Source organism: Magnolia sinica, chromosome 1, assembly GCF_029962835.1.
Source record: "Magnolia sinica isolate HGM2019 chromosome 1, MsV1, whole genome shotgun sequence".
Lineage (NCBI taxonomy): Eukaryota > Viridiplantae > Streptophyta > Magnoliopsida > Magnoliales > Magnoliaceae > Magnolia > Magnolia sinica.
In genome coordinates, this window is record NC_080573.1 from 28,848,723 (window position 1) to 28,867,787 (window position 19,065).

The 19,065-nt window shown below is 39.4% G+C and overlaps 1 protein-coding gene across 2 annotated transcripts in view; it reads left to right on the forward strand.

Moving 5' to 3' along the window:
* LOC131243659 (large ribosomal subunit protein bL9c) overlaps positions 1–19,065 on the forward strand; it is a 46,142-nt gene that overhangs the window by 25,344 nt on the left and 1,733 nt on the right. For both annotated transcript variants that reach the window (XR_009170162.1, XM_058243162.1), the window contains exons 4-6: positions 8,105–8,150; positions 16,428–16,525; positions 16,609–16,656. Coding sequence is in view for 1 of the 2 variants with exons in the window: in XM_058243162.1 (XP_058099145.1) it covers positions 8,105–8,150; positions 16,428–16,525; positions 16,609–16,656 (192 nt within the window). In the remaining variant the exon portion in view is untranslated. The remainder of the gene's footprint in view (positions 1–8,104; positions 8,151–16,427; positions 16,526–16,608; positions 16,657–19,065) is intronic.

Consider the following 19,065-nt stretch of genomic DNA (forward strand, 5'->3'; position numbering starts at 1 on the left):
TTTTATGTCCATGCATTCTAGGCGAGGTTATGGTCTTAACCCTACCACCATGAGCCAAGATCAAATTCTCGAAACTCTTAATGTCATAGCTAGATAACAGGAGGCCCTTGAGGCTCAAAGCAGAACCACCAACAACCAACTGACAATGACTAACAATCATATAGCTTAGTCGGAGACTTCTCTTTAGGAAAATCCCGATAATGGGGAAGATGGCCAGTCTCAAGTGGGAGGTGTAGAGGAAGCTCATGTAGGAGGTCACGTTGGAGGATGTGGAAGAGGCCGTGGTAGAGGTGTTGGCCATAATGGGGTGTATACCCACCCATCCCTTGGGAAGTATCATGATCATTACGATCCAAATGAGAGCATTATGAAAAACCTCAAGATCGAGGCCCCTAACTCTGATGTTCGTCTAGACCTAAAGGCTTTCCTCGACTGACTTGCAGGCATGGACCATTACTTTGAGTGGTATGAGACGTATGATCGTCGTCGTGTGAGGTTCGCCAAGATGAAGTTGGTGGGCCAGGCTAAATTATTTTGGACCAATCTTGAGCGTAAGTTTTAAAGGTCTGAACAAGACCCAATTGTAAATTGGGTCGAGATGAAAGAAGCGCTGAAGGAAAATACCTTCCTCTCATATTGTCAGAAATTATTGGATCAATGACAATCCCTTAGCTAGGGAACAATGCCCCTAACGGATTACATCACCAATTTGAAGAATACATGATGCAATGTAACGTCGAGGAGGACCTACTAGTGACTCTTTCTTGTTTTAAGATGGGCCTCCGATCCGATATTCAACACGAGCTGCTCTCTCACGATATTGGCACCCTTGAGCATGCTTATTAGTTGGTGTAAGAAGTTAAATAATACTTAAAAGTATAATTTGGGAGACGGTTTGACTCTCGTGAGTCCAATGTTAAGACTACTCTCAGGGAGCTAAGTCCAACTTTGGAAGTCAACCCAAACCCTTTGTTGGCACTCAAAGTAACCCAAAGGATTTCAAGGGTAAAGGAGTCACTGGTACCAGTTCGCGAGGAGACGAACCTAGGCGGTGCTATAATTGCCAAGGATATGGCCATTTCACTTATGAGTGTCCCACAAAAGAATGACCTAAGGCCCTCGTGATTGGAGAGCATGAGGAAGATGAAGATGACCATGGTGACTGTGAAGAAGAAGAATATCATCATGTAATTGATGCTGGTGATGAAGAAGAAGATGAGACTGTACCACTTGCAGTTGTCAAGTACCCCTTAGCTCAGGCTAAGGGAATTGATAATTGGCGCAGGAATACTATTTTCTATATTTACACCAAATGTGGTGAGAAAAACTGCAAACTGATCATTGATAGTAGCAGTTGTACAAATATGGTCTCCAAAAGCACCATTTTCTTGTTTGAGCCTGAAGCTTAGTCCTCACCTTCAGCCTTATAGAGTTTCATGGGTTGATGAGTCCTTTAGGCTAATCTCCCAGCTTTGTTTGATTCCCATCCAGTTCGCATCTTATAAAGACTCATTGTGGCGTGATGTTTTGCCTATGGATGTAGGCCACATCATCTTGGGCAGGCCTTGGCTCTTTGATCGTGATGTAACAATTTCGGTCATTCGAATGTTTGTTCCTTCATGCATGAGGGCAAGAAAATAAAGTTAAATCCCCAAGAATACCCTAGAAGTTAGGAAAGAGGACCTTAAAAAGGGTGGATAGAAGGATGTATGCCCAAGGAGGTATGTGAGGAAATCGCAGCCCAAGTCTTTCCACATATTAAATGCCAAATAGTTTGAGTGGGACATTAAGGCAGATTCGATGGTGTATGCCCCTGTGGCTAGAGAGGCTACCCTCGAGGTTAGAGTTGTCACTTGAGGTAAGGCCGGTACTAGATGAGTTTAGTGATGTTTTTTCTGAGGATTTACCGGATGAGCTTCTGCCCATGAGGGTCATTCAGCATACCATTGATCTTGTCCTTGGGTCATCCCTACCATACCTTCCTCATTATCGAATGAACCCTCCGGAGCATGCGGAGTTGAAGAAGTATGTAGATGAGCTCTTTAGGAAGGGTTTCATTCAGGAGAGTTTGAGTCTCTGTGTCGTGCCAGCGCTTCTCACGCCTAGAAAGATGACACTTGGCGCATGTGTGTGGATAGTCGGGCCATCAACAAAATCACCGTTAAGTATCAGTTTTCCATACCATGATTTGATAATATATTAGACATGATGGCAAGTGCCACGATTTTCTCAAAGATAGACCTTAAGATTGGGTATCGCCAGATATATATTCGCCTAAGGGATGAATGGAAAACGACCTTCAAAACGAATGATGGGCTCTACGAGTGGTTAGTCATGCCTTTTGGTTTGACTAATGCTCCGAGTACATTCATGCGTGTGATGACCCAAGTGTTAAGGCCCTTTATAGGGAAGTTCTTGGCAGTGTACTTTAACGATATCCTCATCTATAGTACCTCCAGTCCAGAGAACTACACCACCATCCTAGGCAAGTTTGCGGGATCCTTAGGGAAGAGAAGTTATATGCAAACTTTAAGAAGTGTTTGTTCATGTTAGATAGAGTTATCTTCTTAGGTTTCATAGTTTCATCAGATGGCATGTTTGCAGATCTTAAGAAAATGAAGGCCATTGTGAGTTGGCCTAAACTGCGGAGCATTCATGAGGTATGTAGCTTTCACGGCTTAGCTACCTTTTATAGGTGGTTCATCAAAAGCTTTAGTTCCGTTACGACCCCCATCATAAATTGCATAAAGAAATGGGAGTTCAAATGGACTAACGTTGCGTCAAAAGCGTTTAAGAAGATAAATGGCAAGATGGTTGAGATTCCTGTCATGTTCTTTCCTGACTTCTCTAAAGTCTTTGAGATTCCTGTTATGTTGCTTCCTGACTTCTCTAAAGTCTTTGAGATTGCTCATGACACCTCTAGCTAAGTATAGGCGGAGTACTTAGCCAGGAGGGACACCCTGTTGCTTTCTTTAGTGAGAAGTTGAATGAAGCAAAGCAACGATACTCTACTTATTACAAGGAATTCTATGCGCTAGTCTAGTCCTTGCGTCATTGGCGACATTATTTACTACCACAAGAGTGCATCTTGTTCTTAGACCATGAGGTCTTACGTTATCTTAAATCCCCAAAGAAATTAAACCCAAGGCATGCCAAGCGGGTTGAGTTTCTTCAAAAGTAGTCATTTATTCTGAAACACAAAGCCGTGGTCAAGAATAAACTTGCTGATGCCCTTTTAGTCGTAGAGTGACGTTACTTCAATCTATGAGCATTGAAGTCACTAGAGTCGAGAGTTTGAAGGTCGAATATCCTACGTGTCCAGACTTCGGGAAAGTATATACGTCACTTTTGGATGGTCAGAGGAATGATAGTGGGTTTGTCCTGATTGATAGCTTTCTATTCAAAGGAGACAGACTCTGCGTTCCCTGCACAGCCCTGCGGGATTTCCTTGTTTGGGAGCTTCATGCCGGTGGAGTAGCCGATCATTTTGGTTGTGACAAGATTATTGCCTTTGTAGATGGCATGTTTTATTGGGCAAGTATCAAGCGAGATGTAGCCAAAATTATAGGGCAATATCGAACATGTCAGCTGACAAAGCAAAAGAAGTAGAACACAGGTATATACACCGTTGCCAATGCCACATGCTCCGTGGCAAGACCTTAGTATGGACTTCGTGCTTGGGCTTCCCTAGACAATCAAGAAGTACGATTCCATTTTTGTGGTAGTGGACTATTTTTCTAAAATGGTCCATTTTCTACCATGCTCTAAGGCGTCCGATGCTTCCAACATCGCGAAGCTATTCTTTGTGGAGGCGATTTGTTTACATGGTTTGCTGAAAACCATCGTGTCTAATAGGGATGTTAGGTTTATGAGTTATTTTTGGAAGACACTTCAACTCATGATGGGCACGAGATTACAATTTTCATTGACATACCATATTCAGACTGACAGTCAGACAAAAGTCGTTAATAAGAGTTTAGGGAACCTATTACAATGTCTTGTGGGTGACCATACCAGGACTTGGGACATAGCATTACCCGTAGCTAAGTTTGCATATAACAGTTCGGTCAATAGGTCAATAGGCATGTGTCCCTTTGAAGATGTGTCTAGTTATGAGCCTAAAAAACCTATAGACCTTATTCCCATGTCAATCTCCCACATGCCATTAGAGTTTGAAGAAGCATTTGCACGCCACATTCATGACTTCCATACATAGATTAGAAAATGGATTAACATAAGTAATGAAAAATATAAGAACCTTGTTGACTCTCACCGTAGGTTTAAAGAATATCAGGTAGGCGATAAAGTGATGATAAGGATAAGGCATGAATGACTTCCACAAGGAACTTTAAAAAAATTACTAGCCCGCAGTGCTGGACCATATAAGATTTGATCTTCCACCTAGTATGGGTATTAGTGCTACATTCAATGTGAAGGATTTTGTGCCTTTCCAAAACCCCTCTCCTGACCCAAATGATGACACACCTGACTTGTCCCATCACCCATGGACCATATGTAACCCCTCTTCTCAGCCTCTACCACCTTTACCATCCATACTTTGAGCAGAGAGGAGAGAAAGGATATTTTGGACGAGCATGTGATTTCCACTTGACATGGGGGCTTTCAGAAAGTCAAGTAAAAACATCGACCAATTTCAAATTGCACGTGGATCACAGATGCAAATCTTCAACGACTTGACCCGGATCTTCTAGAGGGGCATCACAGCTTTATTTCGCCAAAGGCGAAATGTACTCACTCGGGAAGAGTTGATGAGGACATCCGACTATATAGAGTGTACTAGAGGAAGAGGAGGTTGAACCAGCCTTCACTTTGGCTTGATGACTTGTACATGGGCTCGGGTGGGCCACATTGAGACCTTGAAGCCCCACATGCATGATCGCATCTTCAAAGACCTACACTAAGAAGATGCATGTGGCTTGCTTCATTGGGAGATTTGGACCGTTAGATCGCGACGATATGATGAACAGACCATTGGATCGCATAGACACTTTAATCGAACCATTGATTATGGACTATTGTCGCCACCAAACATCATCAAACTTTATTTACTTTAGTATTTTTTTTAAAGCTTAGATTAGGTGTTTTTCCAATTTATTTCATATTTGGAACATTTATTTGATGTTTATGAGGTTTGGGACATGATGGGAAAAAAATAAAATGAAAGGGCATTTTTGTAATTTGGTAGTCCAAAGCCTATTTAGACTTGGACATCCAGCCCTTATGGGGATTTATTTTTATTATTTATTTTTTTCTATGCATGAAGTTTTGAAAAAAAGAAGGAAAACAAGAAAAAGCTCTTCCCATGTGCAATGTGTGGAAATCTCTTGTGAAAAGAGACGATTTTGGTGTGAATCCAAGGGTGTAAAGCCCATTGTCTTCTTCTCCTCCTTCATTCTCTACAACCAAGGTATCTTCTTCACTTTCTCTTTCTCTATATCTCTCAACCCCTCTTTATTTCTCTTCATCTCTTCTTTTTCCCTTTTTGCTTTCACCCAAAACCCATTCCCATCACATCTTAAACCCACCTAAGCCCAACCCCATTCAAGCCGTACAATCGTATGGATCAACCCAAGACCGTACATCCGTACAGCCCTCCCCTCCTTTCTCTCTTTCCCTCTTGATTCATATTTCTTTTCCCCTTTAAAACCCTAACCCTAAGCTTAAAACCTTACGCTAAACTATAACCCTCAAAACCCTATTTCCCTACAAACCCTAATTCCCAAATCCCCTGATTTCCTGATCCTAATTCCCAAATCTCCAAATTTCCCAACCCGAATTCTTATATCTCCAAATTTCCTACCCCAGAAGTGCGCCAAATCTGCCCATTGATTTAGAACCTTGCCTATGCTAACGTGGGGGTTCCAACCCCTCATTGGGCCTTGGGTTTTCATGTTTATATGATTCATACTTGTGTGGGATTGTGATTTTATCATAAATCTGAATTTTATTGCCTTTTTGGTACTCTTTAGATCATTGGTGAACAACATGTTATTATATTTGATTTATTGTGATTAATATATTAACAATCTCCCACATCCAAGTAGTTAAATCACACATCCTGCATCATGCGATAGTGTAGAGTTTAGCATATGGGCTTTGGTAATAGAATAACTCAAGAATAGGGGTATTTTTGTACTTTCATATATATTATGAAAGCCCTAACGATAATAAGAGGAGAGGCTAGGGGTGTAACCAGTGTTCGAAATATCAGTATCACACCCTTGGGATACGAATACGTATCGGTTATTGCATGGGATATATCGGTTGTATCACATAATGTATCGCTGTTATTGGAAACATGGGGAAACAGTGGAAATTGGTCGAATTTTTCAATGAAATTTCAGTGATTGTTAAAAAAGACATTAATACACACTTACAAATAAAAAAATTTACTAAAAAAATAGGTGCACATAATAGGTTTTCTTTGTATGGGGTCCTAATCTACGCATTGTCTAACTGAATTAATGCAAGTATATTCAAAGTCTATTCATATACTTTATAAATGTAAGAAGACATGAGGAAACACAAGCAATACATTCAAAAGCAATTGAAGAATCACTAGATTAGATTATATAATTGTTTGATTTTGATTTTTTTTTTCAATTTTCCGCAACTCGGTCCTTCTCCAAATCTCGAAATCGAAGCTCCCCATGGATTTGTAACAATTTGACACTGATTTAACATGATTTACCAAAAAAAAAAAAAAAATGCTCATTGGATCGAACATGCGGGATATATCACACTACTTGTGTGTTTCGTATTGCACGGGTGGGATACAAGATATATTGTGGGATATATCGGCCGATATTGTCGATATTTAAAACACTGGGTGTAACCACCCTTTAAGCCTTATTCTCTTTTCTCTTGCTTCTTCTCATGCCCTCTCTCTTTCTCCTTCTCAATCTAATTCAAGGAACAAAAAAGATTAGGAAAAAGGAGAAGGGAAAGGAATAGACTAGTGTCACTGGTCATCTACTAAGCTGAGGGTGAACTCAAATAAGAGAATGAATAGATTGGAAATATCTCCCCAAATGTGACATAATACGAGAACACTGATAACAGTTTTTATTTTCTCCAAAACCAAAGTAAATATTAAGATATCCCTTCCAGTTTTCTCTGTGCTAAATCTCACAAATCATTAAGAAGCAAATTCACTGGCAGGCAGCTAGGTTTACCAACCGGCCAGCAACAGGCCAAGAAAAATAAAAATTTGGAACAGGACTGGCTCAGCCAGTTCAAAATCCTTGCCTAAACCAACCTCAGGCCTGGATAACATTTTGGATCTCCCGGTGTGAGGGAGTTTGCAAAGCCTTTCGTCGAGGATAACATTTTGGATGAATGTGCAAGCTTGCAAAGCCTATGTATCTGTTGCATAACACTGTGGATGAACCACATCCCCAAACTATCTCAGACCGGAAGATCCTATGCCCCTTGGACCTAGTTGACTGTGGACTGTTGCTGTATTTCTCTATTAACCGACTATTTGTAGCCCATAAATTGAAGAATTTTGCCAAGGAGATTCTGGGTTATAGTCCATCCACGGTGGGTACACAAACAGACCAATGCTCTTGCGTACTGAACCATGGGCCCCACACTTGTTGGAATCGAAAATCTGAGTATCCTCTGCAAAGCCTCAGGTTGAAAATCTCACAATTCCTCATTTTTAATATCATTAGATAGTAAGATCAAAGTACCTAAATCTACAACCATAGAACCGAATGAGTGCTATGGCTTATGAAATTTTCAGATAAATTATGAAAAATGTGCATGTGGGTCTCTTGTATACAAATGTTCTTAGTATCATGCAGTTGGGACTAGATATGCCATGTTAAGTATATTCTAATTTTGTTTCTAGGGAAATGCGACTAGAAGAGATCCACATGCATTTTTCATAATTCATCTGAAAGAGATTAGATCAAAGTAACTAAATCTACGCCCATAAAACTGAACGAGTGCTATGGTTGATGAAATTTTCAGATGAATTATGAAAAATGCATGTGAGTCTCTTGTATACAAATGTTCTTAGTATCATGCAGTTGGTACTGGATATGCCATGTTGATAGTATTCTAATTTTGTTTATAGGGAAATGCGATTAGAAGAGGAGAGAATTGAGGCCGAAAAGAAGCGGGTATGCAAACTAGTTTGAGAATTGTAGTTGATGCAGTTTTCATGCTTGAAACATTAGATATTAGATAATATTAGACAAACAATCTCTGCAGACTTCATATGATGCCAATATTGAATACAATTCAAACCCAACTTACCAACTAAAAAATTAATAAACATGCATTGGATACAATGATTCTTTTATACCCATATCTCATATATCTTACATATTTTGATGGCATGTACAAAACTAATGAATAATGATATTAGACACTATTGTGCCAAGCCTTTGTAGATTCTGTACAATGATGATGGCGCAATCTAAAGTGGGAATTTATGTCATTTTGAAGAAAAAACAACTCTAGATTGTAAGTACCAGATTTGGAACTTGATCACCAATGAGCCACACAAGATGATGAGAATCTCCAAATATAATGGGTATGGACTGTGGATGAATTCTGACAGCCTTCTGGTATTGCTTCTAGAAAAGATAACAAAGAAGAACCACTCTTTTAAAACTAGGAGCTGAAAGGAAACCTCAGGAAAGCTTTATCCAATCAAACAATCATGTTAGACTTCAAAAACTCTCTTAGGGCCATATTTATAACCCGCCTTAACAACTCCAAAACGCAACCAGCCTAGTCTAAAGTACTCGTAACTCAGTTTATATGGGGACTTTCTAAAACCTATTACTGCCAAAAATATGGTTAGATTGGTGTAAACCTTGCTCACAACTAAAACCTTTCCTAAAATCAAGCACATCCAAATTGGAAATAAATAAAGACAATCGTTGACAATAAAATTAAGAGCTTTTGTCATACGGCCGCTTGTATTTTCAGCTATTGTCAAAAACCCGCCTCCTTCTAAACTTTTTCTAAGGACCCGATCAACCCTTAGAAATGTGGTCGAATTCCTGGTTGACTTGACTTTGACTAACAAAGCACTTATGAATTATGCCGTTAATCTATAAAAAGATGACTTTACCCTTTCTTTTGAATGAAATGAACTGTTGCAGAATCCACATTATGTGGGATGGCGGTGCGGAATCTAATGTACACATGGACCATGCTGTGGGCCTCACAATGAAGTCTTTTTTTCATCCACGCCATCCATCCTTTGTGGATAAAAATTTCAGGGCAAAAGCCAAAAAATGAGGAACTTCTAAAAATCAGGTGGACCCCACAACAGAAAACAGTGGCAATTGAATGCCTACCATTAAAAACTACATTTGGCCTACCGTAATTTTTATTTGCCATCCAACCTCTTGATTATGTCATGCAGACCTAGATGAAGGGAAATCACAAACATCGGCTTGATCCAAAACGATCTGGTCGAAAATAATCACTATGGTGAACCTATTAGGTTTTTAACAATGTCATTCAATCACCAATGTTTCCTGTAATGTGTTCCATCTGAGATTTGGATATGCCTCATGTTTGGGATCATGCCCTAAAATAATGATCCAAAATGGACAGACGACATAGATAAAACATATACATCATGATGGGGCCCATTGAATTTGCAACCGCCTCAGGATAGCAACAGCTTGACAGAGGATCAAAATCAGCATACTTTTTCTAGGAGAGAATTAGGTGAAACCCCGGCCTCACCCTAGACGGTACAACACTTACTGTGGGGCCCACCTTGATGTATGTATTCTATATCCACGCTGTCCATCTGTTTTTTCGTACCATTTTAAGGCATTATTCCAAAAAAAAAAAGAAGAAGTAAATCCGATTATCAAGCGGACTATACTATAGAAACAGTGGTGATTCAACGTCCTACCATTAAAAATTTCTTGGGTCACACCTTAATGTTTCTGTAGTGTGTATTTGTCATCCAAATAAGGTCAAATAATCGTAGATGAATGGAAAAACAAATATCAGCTTGATCCAAAACTTTTTGGCCCATTAATGGTCAATCACCATTGTTTCCTATGGTATGGTCCGCCTAATAATTAGATCGGCTTTATTTTTGGGATAATGTCCTAAAGTGATATGGAAAAATGGATAGATGGTGTGAATACAAAATACATACATTAAGGTGGACCCCATTGTAAGGGTCACACCGTCTTAGGTGAGTCTGGGTTCTCACCTAATCTGCTCCCCTTTTTTTGCGGCGTGGATTGGGTACTACCCCCACAGCTGGAGATGGAAGGTCCTGTCAAGGGATTTGTGGGGCCCACCATGATGTATATATTTTATCCACGCCATTCATCCATTTTGAAGGATCATTTTAAGGCATGATCCCAGAAAGGAGGCAGATTGAAGGTTCAAGTGGACCACACTACACCAAGTAGTGGGGATTAAATTCATATTGTTGAAAACTTCCCAGGGCTTGCTGAGATGTTTATTTTCCATCCAACCTGTTCATAAGGTCACATAGACCCGTATTAAGGGAAAACATAAATATCAGCTTGATCCAAAACTTCTATGCCTCCCAAGAAGTTTTCAATGGTAAGGTTTCAATCCATTGCTTCTTGTGGTGTGGTCTACTTGAGCCTTCAATCTGCCTCCTTTTGGGGCTTGTAATCTAAAATGATCTTCCAAAATGGATGAACGGCATGGAAAAAACATATAAATCAATGTGGGCCCCACGGAGCCCCTGACAAGACCGTCTATCTCTAGCTAGGTCCTGATGGGGGTAGTACCCAATCTGCGCCCCTATTTTCATCCATCAAAATTTTGGGTGATGGTTTCCGGCAACCCAACTTCCATCAGCCAAGAGAGGGATTGGGGAGCTTTTGGTCGAGTGAAAGAGAGTGAGGGTTTTGTGTGAGATGCCGTTTGGTTCTCCTTTGCGGGGGAGAGAGGGGCTGTGAGATGTTTTGAGAGAGAATGAGGAGAGATGCCGTGAGATGAAATGGGTATTTTGGACATTTAGAAAATATAGTATATGATGCTTAACAAGGGCAGACATTATGTGCCTAAATGACTAATGGTGGAAACGTTGAGCGGGTCCATGGAAGGAGTTTAAAAGGAGGCGGATTTTTTTACAATAGCCAAAAATATAAGTAGCCGTACGAAAAAAAGCTCTAAAATTAATAAGGACTCTAATTAAGGTAACTGACTAACTAAGTTAATTTAGAACCAAACTTGGACCAAACCAACAACTTATCCAAATCATGGTTAATTTCAAACTCTAGGGCCCATGGAAGAACCCTTTTCTAAATCATGGACTGGCCAATATGGCTTATGATGCATTAGCAAAACTCTAATTTTTGTTATTCCCTATTGGTACCCATCAGTCCTAATTTCTTAAGTACTTGTCTAAATTTTATAATCCTAGACCCATTGGAAAGATAATTTGTAAGCTATCCAATGGTACCAATTTGATGCCATTTGGACATCATTTTTCCCTTAGCGGCCCAAAAACTAAGTGACCAAAATGTCTTACCTTAGGCGATGTTAGATACAATTGAACCCTAGCTTACCAGTAAACATAAATAAGAAAACAAGATATTGGACAGAATGGGATGTTTTTATACCTATATTATGAAAAAGAAAAAGAAAGTAAGAATGAGCACATAGAAATATGAAACGAAAGAATAATATGTGAGGTTAGGTAAACTAATATTCTCTTACTACTAACATCCTTAATATCAACAAATGTGGCATTTCATGTGTGAATTGTCCTTGTGGATGGTTTGTTAGTTTACAGGGAAGGAGCACTTGCATAGTGACAAGTAAACGGCCTTATTGTTGTTGCGACTAATGAATTTGGGAACACACTCAAATGCAACCAAAAGGTTTAGGTCTCAAAAATCATGGTCGAAGTATTGGAGTGGAAATATTGTTTGAAGGTCAAAATCAAGCACAAATGGAAGTCGCGATGGTCTAAATCTAGGGGAAAAAAGGTCTAGATCTTCAATATTACATAAGCTTAAGGGCATGTTTGGATATCACTAATTTCATGGAAATCATTAGAAATGGAAAAGGTTTTCTAGTGATGTGACAATTTGAGATGCTTGGATAACAAAGGGAGGATTGCACAAAGAAGTAATTGCACATTTCCATAGTTTGGATTCTCTACACAAGAAATTAGGTGATTGTTGTCTCACAAATATGAGATTTTCACGATGGAATCCATGTTTCAGTAGTGTTCATGTTAATAATTATTGCCTAATCATTTACCTTTTCTTTTCCTTTCCCTTGGAATGCATGTATCCAAATATGACCTAAATGATCAGCATCCAAAGGGCAAAACTTTCTACTCATATGTTTGTTCTAGGGCTTTCAATAGGTACCAAGGAGCTTGACCTGGTGTAAAAAATCCTTGGTTTGATTTTGAGACCTGTTTTAAAAACCGGGTTGGGTTTGGGTCCACTACGTTATACCCTTTAAGAAATCAGGTCCTATCAAGATGGGTATTAGGTACCCTATGGGTACCCAATTAACACCACACACACACACACTCCACTGTCCTGAGATTAAACTTATTAGCCATACTATGAAATTTTGGAAGAGAGTGATTGAGTAAAGTTTAAGGCATGAGAAGAATGTATTAGAAAGTGGTTGGTTTTATGCGAGGTCTACCGCTAAAGCCCTCCCCCACAATAAATTAATTTAATATCGTGTGAGCCAATGGCCCATGTATCTAACTGTTGTTTTGCGGACACTTGTTTTTTTAAATAGAACCAGTGGATATTTTTCAGTTTTCACTGTCCAATAAATGCCCACCGATCCGATAGTCGGATGATGAAATCGGTGTAGCCAATTATATTAGTGGGATGAGTGCCAATAGATTGCATGAATTTGAGGCTAATTTGGGGCATCGAGTGGTCCCCCAAATTGGCCCCAAATTGGGGAGACTACTCATTTGAATTTAATTTCAAAATTTTCATAAAATTTATTATAGAAAAATGATGTCAAATAATTAGGGATGTGCATTAGTGGGATGTTGCCATAGCTTGCATGAATTTGTGACCAATTTGAGCAGCCACCCAAATTGGCAACGCTATTCATCCACATTTAATTTCAATTTTTCTTATAATTACTTGGGGGGAGTGATGTCAAATGCTTGGGGATATGCATTAGTGGGATGAATGCCATACATTACATGAATTTCGAGACTATTTGGGAGCATTTGAGTGGCCTTCTAAATTGGTGAGATTGTTAATCCAAATTTAATGTTAATTTTTTGTTAAAATTTCTTAGGGGAAATGGTGTCAAGTGCTTGATGTGCATTAGTAGGATGAGTGCTATAACTTGTATGCGTTATGGACCAATTTGAGATCAATATAAGGCTGTTAGGTTAATAAAATCATCAGACAGGCTGAGACAGAATTCTTACCAAAGAGCGGACCATAACACTATCATAAACATGTTCAAAATCACTAAAGAATACATATTCGGAATCCTCTAAATCTTATGATTTTTTTGGGTTTCTTGTGGATTTTTTTTTTGGTAATGGTAATGGTGGGGACCTTTACGCCCACCGTTACCAGTACAACACACCTTGGTGTTGAGAAAGAAAGGAATTCAAGAGGATACATTGACATTATTAAGGGTATGTACAAGGAGTGGTAACAAATGTTAGGACCACTAGTAGAGAGACAAGTGAGTTCCCAATTATTGTAGGCTTGCACTAGGGGTCGACATTGGGCTTGTACCTTTTTGCATTGGTTACAAACAAGTTAGTGAGGCATTTATAGGAAGAGATCCCATGGTGCATGTTGTTTGCAAATGAAATAGTTTTGATTGACAAGACGAGGGAGGGTGTAAATATAAAGTAGATTCATGGTGGGATGATTTAGAATCTATAGGATCTAAATTTAGTTGGACTAATACAAAGTATATGGAGTGCAAATGAGGAATTAGTTAAGATTGATGACCAAAGAAGTATTCCAAAGATCGTAAGACAATAGTACAAATTTCAGCTAGTATATTACTAAACGAAGAAAAAGTGGATGTATTTATCAATTAGGGCAGGTCTAAATGGTGGTTCTTTCATTATATGTAACAATTATATAAAATTTCATTCGAATATTTAGTTCTATATAGAATACTCAAAAGAATTTATTAGTTAGTAGACATTGGAGATTGTTTATTGTAAATCACAAAACCAAGTTACTTTCCGGGAAATGCGTGTGCGTGCGTGCGTGTTGAAATGTAGTGGTGATGCTAGGATCAATTGAAGCAGTCATTCAATCATGGAAATAGGGGATTCTAGGAAAGAAAATCTTATGGCATCCATTCCTGCCGTTTGATCTATGGTCATTCTTGAGACAACATAACAATTGAAATTTTAGTAATAGGTCGGAGAGTGCAGAATGCAAGGAACTCTGAACGGAGAAACGGTATTTGTAGGAGGTGAATTAATGGTCATGTCGGAAAAGAAAATAGAGGATATGTGAGCATACATGGAGGATATGGTTTTGGAAGAAGTAATGAGATGGGGGATGCTATCCTTGATTTCGTATGACATGCAATCTAGTTCTAGCAAATGTATGCTTCGAAAAGAGAGATGAATGTTTAATAACTTTCAAAAGATCATATACATGCCAAATAGATTCCGTTTTACTTACGAAGGCAAAGGATCAATATATAAGGATTGTATGGATTGCAAGGTTGTAGGAGTGTTTGTTTGCCCAAAAACAAGGTAGTGGAATTTAAAAAAAGCAGAGAGAGGATTCATTGACATGAATAAGGACATGTATGAGGAGGCGGGAATAAATGTGAGGACCGCTGGTGGAGAAACAAGTGAGTTCCCAATTACTATAGGCTTGCATCAAAGGTTGGCATTGAGCCCGTTTCTTTTCTCATTGGTTATGGATGAGTTAACGAGGCATTTACAGAAGCGATCCCATGGTGTATGTCCGCAGATTACATAGTTTTGATTGACAAGATGAGGGAGGGCGGAGACACAAAGCTAGATTTATGGAGGGATGCTTTAGAATCCGAAGAATTAAAAATTAGGCAGACTAAAACAGTATATGGAGTGCAATTTTAGTAACAATAGGAGTGAAAACTAGGAATTAGATAAGATTGCTGCTGCAGAAGTTTTCTAAACTTTCGATATCGTGTCAATAATTCGTGAGAATGGAGAGATTGAGAAGGATGTTGCCTTCAAGTTGGTTGGACAAAATGGAGATGTGCATGCGAAGTTTTATGTGAGCGCCATGTACCTCAAACTGCAAGAGAAACTTTATAGGATAGCTATAAGACCAGCCATGCTTTATTGGACAAAATGTTGGGTAGTTAAGGAACAACATGTTCATAGGATGAGTGTGTCACTGAAATGAGGATGTTGAGATGGATGAGTGGCAAACAAGGAAGGATAGAATTAGAAATGAACGCATTCAAGGGAACTTAGGAGCAGCACCAATAGGTAATAAGATGTAGGAAAATAGACTTTGATTGTTTGGTCATGTGCAACGGAGACCAAGGACTATGCCACTTTAGAGTCAGTTGATTCAAGTTTAAGCCTCTAAAGGGGCAAGGGGAAGGCCCAAAAGATGTGGATGGAGGTAGGAAGGAAAGACTTGATGACCTATGGCCTAACTAAAGGTATGGCCGTTGATAGTGGAATGGTGGAACACAATTCATGTAGCTGGCTCCAATTAATTGGGATAAAGCTTAGATGATGATGATGATGATGATTGGAGGGTGCAGAAGTAGCTTCCCGAGGACAAAAGGGAGTTCTTTTGGGCTTTGGAGAATACCCACACTTTTCACAAATTTTTTTTTTTTTTTTAAAAAAGATTTTTTTTTTTAATTTTTTAATTTTTTTTAAAATTTTTTTAAGGAAGAAGTTTATTCGAGTATGTATCTCCAATAGTTATACATCATTAAGATTTTTGGAAGATCTGAAACAAGTATGAACGGTGTAACGATGTTAGAACTCCCCCTTCTTATTTTTAAAAATTTCTTTCATAGGGGGTTGCAAATAGGAAGATATTTTGTGCTTTCAGGGGTTGCTTTCCTCCTTGATTGATGCAGCAGGATGTGTCATCATCCCTCTTCCACCTCTTTCTTGTAAGTCCTTTTTGTTTGGTGCAAATAAATCTCTCTCATTGGCATTTAGTTAAAAAGAAAAAGAAAAAGACTGCCTACTGTACTGAATTGAATGGATTGAACTTCAGTTCAATTGAACTAAAAGGTGCACACTGTGCCCCCTTATCAATGTTAAGCTGTACTAGTTTGATGCTATTATTCTAGCGTGACCTTTTTGCTGGTACTTTTGATATTTCATCAACATTGACTCAGACTGAGTACAGCTATAATTCAGTCCACTTTATCAGTCTCAAATGTATAGTTATGCATTTATTTATTTATTATAATCTCTTGGTCTCCTACAGGTAAAAGAAGAGGCACAACAACTAGCTTTGATTTTTGAAACTGTTGGAGCCTTCAAGATGAAGCGCAAAGGCGGAAAAGGAAAACAAATTTTTGGATCGTGAGTGGAATGAACACAAATAGAACTCTTGCTTCATAAAGAATTTAAATGCTACCCTGAGACATGTTAGCTTCTCTTTTCAGTGTCACAGCACAAGATCTTGTTGACATTATTAAGGCACAACTTCAGAGGTATGTTATCTGAATCCATTCATATACATGCATCTGGGGACCGTTTGCATCCCAACCTTTATGGGATACATTAGCAATGTCCCTTAAGCTTTTAAATGATTTGTGGACCGGCCAGTTAACCATTTGGACCGTCCATTCATTCCATTCCACTGTTGGCAAGCCATGATGCAGAAATCACACTGATCGGATGATCCTAAGCATCCAAATAATCATCTTGAAACAACTATTCTGAATTGCCCAGAGAAGGTTGCTATTGATTCCAAAGAAGCACTTTTTTCTGATCATGCTAACCATCTGAACTATGGCTTGTTAAAATACAGGTGGTTTTATCTAAATGGCCAACATTCAAAGGGTTAGGATTATCCGATCTGTATGATTTTTTTTAATCATTATTATTATCATGGCCTGCTAATGGTGGTACATAATGAATTGGCAGTTGGGATTGATGACTGGGGTGTCCGACATCTCATTTAAGAGCTTCATGAATGTTGCTAATGTCCCCATGAAGGTGACATTAGCATTTCCGTGTGCACACACCATGCATGCACACAGAAAACAACGGGTAGTTCTGTCAACAGGCTGGGCCTTGCATCATCTCCAGCCTGCATTTGAGCTGATTGGGTAGGGCCTTTGGGCAGGCTTTGTTCAAAATTTTGAGTTGGTTGGCCAAGGTCCAGCCATTGCCAGCTATATCTGCGCATGCTCGTATTCGTCCCCCCCCCCCCCCCCCCCCGCGTGTGTGTGTGTGTGCTTGCACGCGTATGTGTGTGTGTGGATAAATAGATACATACATACACATGCCCACACAGAGTCATGGAAATGATCACACACAGACATGAAAATGATCCTCACCCCTACAGTTTTGGTGGGAACGAGTCCATCAGGACACTTGGACACTCCAGTTACAAGATCGAGACTATCCATTAGGTCCATCAAATATTTCATGGGCTACCATGGAAAACTCACATCAATGGGCCCCATGATTTTTTAATTTTTTTTGAAGACACAGGGTGTCCCCACCTCTTTTTTGAAGTGAGACTAATCCCTGCGGATACACGCAATCACCCACAACCACGTCTATCAAGAGGAATCGAACCCTCACCTGATGGGCCCCATGATGTATCACTTATGGTTCTAAAATTATCACTTTTGTTAGGTCATTCTAACCATCCCATCCACGGCTTGGAAATAGAAAAGAATGAAGTTTCAATTGTCTGGTCAGCTAGATATCAGTCAATCTCTATCCATTTGTGGTCCATTCACTCTGGTGATTAATTTCATTGTGGACCTAAAATGGTATGAGTCAAATGAAACTGAGTTGTACTGGAAAAAATTTTAAACCAGGCATATCCATCATTATTATTTTTTCGTGGTAGCCCACGAAATATATGCTGGAACTGATTGTCCGAGTGTCCCAAGGAACTCATTCCCACAACAATTGTGGTGGGAATGACACCATCGGTTCACTACCCCACCCACACATACACATTAGAAATGATCCGGTGCTTCACAGCACAGTAAGTTGTGATGCTTCTAGTTGCATCAGGACACTTGGACTGTCTAATCAACCAATCTGGGCAGTCAATAGGTCCGGCACACATTTCATGGGCTAGCATGTATAAGTTACACCAATCAAATGATTAACCATCTGATCAACAGCCTATACAATGGACAACTAAGATCATTTATGGAAAAAATAGCCCTAACCAACAATTTGAGCATCTATTCTTTTGGAGTAATCATGAATTGTTTATGATTCCAAAAAATCACATTTTTCAGATAATCCTAACCATCCCATCCATGGCTTGGAAAATGAGTGGCTATAAAAGTGAAGCTGGCTTATGGATGGATTTGATCATTCAATCAGTGTGATTTTCATGCCATAGCCCATGAAGTGTATGTTGAACCTGAATACCTGATGGACAGTCTGAATTGATCCACTAGACTGCCCAAGTGTCCCAGTTGACCCTTCAAATGAACTCAACCTTCTATTTCAGATAGATGTTGAGCTTAAGTCATTTCATAGGGATCAGTTAAAGGGAATATCAACCCAGTGGTGATGTACGGCGTAGGCATCGAGTAGAGAGTGGAGCGCAACTCCACTCGCTCATGAGCAAGTAATGAGCCCTTAAAGGATATCCTTTGAGATCTACTTTTTGGTACTACAGTTGTTACTTCATCTTATAGCAAAGGATTACAACGGAAAGAATCCTTTGCCCAACACGACATCAGGGCTGTCCAGATTTTGAAAGATCACTACTCCCAAGATACTCCTGCTTTTTCATTCGGAAATAAGCCATTAGAAAACTTGTAAAACAGAACGCATGGAAATGGCTAATTCAGTCACAAGCACACCCTGCATCTTGGAGCACTAAGTACCCTGTGCAGCTAGACTTCCCCCACATCTTT